Source organism: Papaver somniferum, chromosome 9 (assembly GCF_003573695.1).
Source record: "Papaver somniferum cultivar HN1 chromosome 9, ASM357369v1, whole genome shotgun sequence".
Lineage (NCBI taxonomy): Eukaryota > Viridiplantae > Streptophyta > Magnoliopsida > Ranunculales > Papaveraceae > Papaver > Papaver somniferum.
This window is the reverse complement of record NC_039366.1, coordinates 196,444,455-196,451,365: the sequence shown is the minus strand read 5'-3', so window position 1 is coordinate 196,451,365 and position 6,911 is coordinate 196,444,455. Positions and strand designations below refer to the sequence as shown.

The following is a 6,911-nucleotide window of genomic DNA, read 5'->3' as shown; positions in this document are numbered from 1 at the left end:
GAAATTCATTTATTTTTGGAAACAAGATCGAAATTAATCAAAGAAAATATTAGACCATGTAAAAACAGATTTGATCTATGATTAAAAAGAGAAAAAACAGGTATCTACCCTAAACAAAAATAGATCTGAATTCCAAACAAAGATACAAAATAAGATCAAATGGAATCTTAATGGTGAATGTTTATTGATTTATTGTGTTTGTTATGTTAAATGTTCCCAATAATCTGCATCTTCATTCTTAATACTTTGATTTTGTTTTTGCTAATCAATGATTATATCTTTTTATGTAGATTGTGAAATAATTTTTCATCATATCTGATTAGAGCTATTGAAGAATATATGATGGTAAATGAAAGGAAGAACACCCATCTGATCTACTGAAGAATATATGAAATATGGTACGAAAGGATAAACACCCAATTTCAGAGAAGAAAAGAACGAGAGCAAGAAGAAGAATATGAAAATGAATGATTTTTAATGGTCAAATATTGTCAAAGGGGTAGTGAGATGGTGTAATAGAGGGCATCTTTGAATACATACCTTAAAAAGTCGGTATTCAACTACGCCCATTGGAGGTAGTTTGGATTCAGTGCGGCTATGATGTGGTCGGGTTACATACTTTAAGTATGTGACCCCTCTTTAAATGCTGACATGTCGTATAGAATAAGAATTTTTTTTAAAAACAGCTTCATTACCCAACTGTTTATCTTTTATCTTTTTTTTTAACTTCCTACTTTTTCTCAAAAAGTAGAAAAGTCAAGGGAATTTTGGAGGGTAGTTTTTGTTGTTGAATATGTGTCAAAAAATAAGGAGGGGTCACATACAAAATGTATGTGGCCCGACCACATCGTAGCCGAGACGGTTTGGATTACCTGCAGTTACTATGTCATGCATTCGAACCCATGCCAAACATGTTTACATTGAATTCAGCCCTTGACCACAGAGTTGACTGCACTCCCTGCTTCTATTACACCCATGCCAAACGGACCCTGGTGAATTAAGGGCACCTGATACTAACAGCACTCAGGTACGTGACATATACTTGCCCAATTCAGTTTGAAACTCGCTCATGAACTCAAAATTAGGCCCATATCACCTTCTTCCTCCTCTATTTCCTCTCTGTAAGAAGGAAAACCAGAGCAAACTTCTCAGTGTATCAAAAGGAGAAGAATTGCCCTAAAATTGTAGCAAAGATGATGCTTAAAGGCAAGTACCCCATCTCTATTCATCCTATTTCTATACTTAAAATATTTCGCTGATAATTTGAGTTCTTCAAATACATTATCCTCATAGTGGGAAATGGGGTTGAGAAAATAGTTGAACGTTAACTGTTTGATAAATTGCTACTTAGAAAGCTTTAACGGCGCATACTACTTCTACAATTCGATGATGTGAAGCTAATATATCTGTTTGATATTGCTTCACATATCATGGTTGTTTTCTGGAGAATTGTGTGACTAATCGATTCTTTTGAAAACTCTTAATAATTTGGTACTGTGAGCTTGATTATGTGGTAAGCTTACTCTTGTTTGGATTGCTTTTCAGGATCGATATCAGCAAATCATGTTCAACCCAACATTCTTAACTTCCACAAAACACAAAATAATGGTATTGTTGATTTCCTTGATTCATTATCATCTATGCAAATGTGCTAAAGAGTCAAACAGTTCATTGATGCTTGTTATAATTCGTTGTGTATATAGTAGTATAGAAGAAGAACTCCTTATCCCTACACCAATGCATTAAACTCGCCAAATTACTCATGGAATGCGGCAATTTTGCAGGTTATCATGTGAGACAGTTGGGCTTCTCAACAAACAAGTTGAGATTAGGTATAATAAGATCAGGAATATCCGAGTCTTCTAGTATTTCACCTGTTCAAGAAAACTGCAGATGCGATCTACCATTAGTGAAGATGTGTGGAATCACATCTGCTAGAGATGCTGCTATGGCTGCAGAAGCTGGTGCAAATCTTATCGGAATGATCATTTGGCCCAAGTCAAAACGTTCAGTGTCACTATCTGTTGCTAAAGAGATTTCAAAAGTTGCAAAGACATATGGGGCAGAGGCTGTTGGTGTATTTGTAGATGACGACGCAAACACGATTTTAAGGGCATCTGATGCAGCAGAACTTGACCTTGTGCAGGTAAAAAACCGTCAAAGTTAAAAGAAGGTGTTGCATATATGAATAAATTAAGATTATGACTATGTGAAAGATGTGCAGCTTCATGGAAATTGTTCTAGAGAGGATTTTCCAATTCTGCAGCAAGAAAGACGAATTGTCTATGTGCTTCATGCTAATGAAGATGGAGATCTTCTAAACCAGATTGCTGATGAAGATTGTACTTTAGCAGATTGGATCCTGGTTGATTCCGCCAAAGGTGGCAGGTGAGAAATAATTCTCCTGCTTGTATTTTTTCCCCCTTTCATTCATCAACCAATTTGTGCATAGGATAGAATGCTATTTAGGAAAAAACATTTTCTTTGGCGGTTTCCTGTGAATACTATGTATCACCAAGTTCAATACAGATTCAATAGGTGGATAGTACCATTAGTTTTCTTGGTTTGGTGATATGTGTTCAGGTATCCAAACGGGTAGTCTAAATTGTGATTATGACGATTTTGTGGGCTATTTCACTTCATTATTTAGATCCTATAGTATGTGGATAATCTGGTTGTTCTACCTAGAAGCAATCCTATGGTATGTGTTCAGGATAATACTTTTGAATTTCTTTTTGGTTTTCCAACTGAGTGTTGATTGTTGTGTTTACAGTGGCAAAGGATTCAACTGGACAAAGTTTAAGCTACCACATATTACAAGTAAACATGGATGGCTCTTAGCTGGAGGGATTCATCCAGAAAATGTCTGTGAAGCCCTTGTTACTCTTAAACCGCATGGAATTGATGTGAGCAGTGGCATTTGCGGCTCTGATGGCATCCAAAAGGATCCATCTCGGATATCATCGTTCATGTCTGCAGTGAATTCTGTGAGATATTGATCTCAGCGAGAGAACAAGTAATAATAAATCTAGCATTCATTGCAAACTAAGAGGGTATCAACAGCCTGAGGTTTAAGATAATCCACTGATGATGAGCTTCTAAAGCAATTCGGGCACAAATATGGCAATATGGCCATGTTATTGTTACATTGTAGTAACTATCTAATGAGCTCATAAAATGCTTAAATCCTAGACTCCCCAACCTAATCGTGTCAATGGACCAACAATTGCAAATTTCAATTACTTGTCCCTTTGTTCTTGCCTTTTTCTTCACAATTTAGCCTACATTTATTGATAGGCCCAAAATGAAATGATACATCTCCACCAGTGCCTAGAGGAAGCAGCACTAAATCCTGGGTAGCATAAGTCTGCCCCAAGAACCTATCAATCTTGGAAATCATCAGCGGTGTCCGTAGTTAATTCCATGAGATACTGATCTCAGGGAGAGAAGCAACATGCTGAATTTGTATACGTACGCATATTACAAACGAATAAGAAGACAGAAACCCAATTGTTGATATGGTCCATTGCTGGAGTGCTTCACATTTCAGATGGGGCACAAAGATGTGACCATGTGTTGTCCTTTTCCTTTTGATTTTTCTTTTGGGGAGTTTGTTGTCGTTGTGGTTGTGGAGGCTCAAGAATGAAAGTCAATCTCCTCCACAGCATCCTCATACTGAGATAGAGACATTCTCTGAATATTGTAATTGATGTCTTTATCTAAAGAAGAAATACAAACATTTCCGATACAGATTTGCTGTAAATATAAAAACACCCATTTTGTTAAAATACCACTTAGCATATGCTCTAATAGATAGTATTACAAGATTTGCTCTAATCTGAACACAAGTATATGTATTACAAAGAATGGCAGATTGATCAACCCTAATCACATTTATACGAAACAATTACTTTCTCCTTTCCATGTTTTGGAAGGAAAATGACTTATTTCGGACAACCCGGTGTAGAAGAACAGGAGCTTCCTCATCGAAGAATTACATCCATAACTGTTGAAAAGGATTTTGATAAATAATGTACGAATAGGAGCTTCCTCATTGAAAAATCAAGCTCATCTTTGCAGCTTTAAGCAGACTTCTCTTGTGAAGTACCAGCAATTTGAGGGTCAGTCTGGTAGAATAGGATATCCCCTGTGTCACTAACATAGTGATCTTTTTTCAAACTTTCTACTAGAGTATCGACTAAATGAAATGGTATAGGTCCAGATTTCTTCGGTTCTCGGTAGTACTTCCCGAGCACTGGCTTAGCTGCCTCCGTCTACAGTGTCAAGAATAAAGAAACATCTTAGTATTATAAAACTCAAATTTTCGTTCAGCATTCATTTTGTGTTTTAGAAATGATACTCACTGCTTCTATAAGGTTATAATGTGGTATTTGTGGGAAGAGGTGATGTATCACATGAGTTCCAATGTCATGGTGGATGTTGTTGATCCAACCATAATCACGATCAATTGTTGTAAGGCCTCCTCTTAAGTAACTCCATGCCTGTTCAGAGCAAATTCAAGTATTACTGACAATTTTGAAACAGAATTCCACTAACCCTGCAAGCATGCATTTATCCACTGCCTAAAATTGTAAATTCTTCCACAATTTATGTACTAAATTCTTGGTGTTTCAATTCCATAAGTTGGTAGTTCCCAGCTTCGGGTATTTAAGAGAAAGTCCAGAAAAAATGAATACCTTTCCACGATACCATGGAAGCTTTTCCTCATGGCCATGGTGATGTAAGTAAGTTACGAAATCCAACCACATGACAAAGATCTGCATTTGAAATAAAATCAAAGTGAGATCATTTAATAACCATGCATAAACACTAGCAGAAGTAAGAAGGAAGCCTCTAAACTTCAAATATACAACAAGGAGCCGAGAAGGCGAGCATACCCAGTAGGGAACCCCGTAGAGCTTAAGCACTTGCATAGGACCAATTGTACAAGATAAACCCACAAGCAAACCAACCATAGCTGTCCAACAAGATGTGGAGGTGATAATATCTTTCCTCTCATTTGGAACAAATAAATCGCTGTTAGGGTCATAGTGAGAACCCGTCTTTCCAGGACTTCTACTCCACTGCAAACCAACCACGCAACAAACGACAAGAATAATCAAACTTTATCCGTTTAAATTTCATCAACATACGTAATCCACATTCATCTACGCAACGACAAACTCACCAAGTAAAATGGATATGCAAGGAGGGGAAAAGGCACTGTAAAGCGCAAACTCTTTGTAGCTGCGTCTAGGTTCTCATAAATTTTCTCAGGCAACTGAAACAGAACACGAAAAAAAGTTAAACAAGGCATTTTCATTAAGCAGAATTCATTTTCATAAGAGTAATAATAGATAACGAAGTACACTAACCGGGTGCCATGATTCATCATTCTCGACGTGACCATGGTTTTGATGGTGAGTCCTATGACTAATTCTCCTGTATGTAGACAAACACACATTTGGTTAACACCATACTTTTTAAATCCCCAATCCCCTATCCTAGACACTAAAGCATGCGATAACAACAAATTACATGAATACGACTAGAATTGGACATACCATCCATTGTATGGTACAAGAATTGACGAGTGAAGAATATGCCCCACCACGCTATTTAACTTGTGGTTGTTAGAAAAGCTTCCATGACCACTGCAAAAATAGATTTCAAACCAATCCTTTTCAATCAAAACCAAGAAATGAGAATTCAAAATTCAACACCTAAAAAAACAAGAATTCATCCTAAATTAAGGTTATGAGTAATCAAAATTCAACATCAAGAAACGAAAGATAAGTCTTGAGAATTCAATCTTACCAGTCATGACCAAGAACAAATAATGCCCAAAACATAGTTCCCTGAGCCGCCCAATATAGAGGCCAAACAATCCAATTATTAAGAGCAGCAGCAGTAGCAGCCAAACCAAAGACAATAACAACATCTCTGAGTACATAACTCATAGACTTCCATGTATTCTTAACCCAACAATGTTTAGGAATAGCCGCCCTTATATCAGCTAACCCAAATGGTGGTGGTGCACTTGGGTCAAATTCTGAATCCTTCATAAACCCATTCACCTTCTCCTCCTCTTCTTCGCCATCCAAAGATGCAACCTGTAATGGCACACTAACTTTCAATCCCCAATCTTTACTTCTGGTTCCATTATTATTAGATACTGCTGCCCCATTGAACCAAATCTGATTAAGATCTCTTGAACCAACTGATTCAATCTTTTTATTAACAACACCCAAAGGCAGCTTAATACTACTTCTGTTGCTGTTTGATAACAATCCTGTTCTGGGTTTTGGTATTAGACGAGGCAAAGGTCTTAAACCACATTCTGATAAGACCCAAGTTGCCATTTTTATCTTATTTTTTCAGAGAGAACAGAAAACAAGTTTTGTTTTGGGTTCTCCCCTTCACACCAAACCCCCAGAAACAGGAAAAAAAGGAGAAGAGGGTAAATGAAGAAACCAAAGAATCTATCTTTATACTAATAACTAATGAATATGAATTCAAGAAGAGAAGAAGAAGATAATGTTAGAGAGATTCTCTTAAATTCTCCTCCTCTTCTTCTTCTTTTCTGTGACCCCAAACTAAAACCCCTTCTCTCTCTATCTTTTCTTTCTGCGATATAAATATAGTTGGATTTACCAGCAGCCGTCTGATTATGGAAACTCCTCGTGTAAAACTATTGACTAGACAGTTTGTAAGACTATGGTGGTGGGACCTACGGGTGAAAAGGGCCTACGTGGTCAAATGTGGAACGTCTATAACTTTGTGGAGCTTTTTTGGGGAGTCTTTTTTATGTATAGTAAGTTTTGTGCTAAAAAAAAATCTCTCTTTGGTATGTGTAATGTGGAGAGGGATTGAGGATGGTGTTCTTCTTATATAGAGTTCAATAGACCGAC

General features: G+C 37.0%; 2 protein-coding genes across 2 annotated transcripts; one reads left to right on the top strand and one right to left on the bottom strand.

Annotated features, from left to right (window-relative positions):
• The first annotated feature begins 1,047 nt into the window (after positions 1–1,047).
• Positions 1,048–3,258, top strand: LOC113310324 (N-(5'-phosphoribosyl)anthranilate isomerase 1, chloroplastic-like). Its single transcript, XM_026558947.1, has 5 exons — positions 1,048–1,206; positions 1,546–1,608; positions 1,785–2,146; positions 2,225–2,388; positions 2,774–3,258. The coding sequence occupies exons 1-5, from the start codon at positions 1,194–1,196 to the stop codon at positions 2,997–2,999; spliced, it is 828 nt and encodes a 275-aa protein (XP_026414732.1). The 5' UTR covers positions 1,048–1,193; the 3' UTR covers positions 3,000–3,258.
• A 440-nt stretch (positions 3,259–3,698) lies between these two features.
• LOC113310323 (omega-3 fatty acid desaturase, chloroplastic-like) lies at positions 3,699–6,609 on the bottom strand. Its single transcript, XM_026558946.1, has 8 exons — positions 5,818–6,609; positions 5,565–5,654; positions 5,376–5,442; positions 5,189–5,281; positions 4,899–5,084; positions 4,698–4,778; positions 4,365–4,502; positions 3,699–4,274 (listed from the first exon to the last, which is right to left on the bottom strand). Exons 1-8 carry the CDS (start codon positions 6,360–6,362, stop codon positions 4,083–4,085), a joined length of 1,392 nt encoding a protein of 463 aa, XP_026414731.1. The 5' UTR covers positions 6,363–6,609; the 3' UTR covers positions 3,699–4,082.
• Between the last annotated feature and the right edge of the window lie 302 nt (positions 6,610–6,911).

Excerpts from the sequence above, each read along its gene's own strand:
- LOC113310324 (XM_026558947.1), top strand. Across the intron at positions 1,609-1,784 it reads CCACAAAACACAAAATAATG|GTTATCATGTGAGACAGTTG; the intron begins GTATTGTTGATT and ends GCAATTTTGCAG. Across the intron at positions 2,389-2,773 it reads GATTCCGCCAAAGGTGGCAG|TGGCAAAGGATTCAACTGGA; the intron begins GTGAGAAATAAT and ends TTGTGTTTACAG.
- LOC113310323 (XM_026558946.1), bottom strand. The coding sequence starts at position 6,362 with ATGGCAACTTGGGTCTTATCAGAATGTGGTTTAAGACCTTTGCCTCGT. Across the intron at positions 4,503-4,697 it reads TTCCATGGTATCGTGGAAAG|GCATGGAGTTACTTAAGAGG; the intron begins GTATTCATTTTT and ends TGCTCTGAACAG. Across the intron at positions 4,275-4,364 it reads ATTATAACCTTATAGAAGCA|ACGGAGGCAGCTAAGCCAGT; the intron begins GTGAGTATCATT and ends TTGACACTGTAG.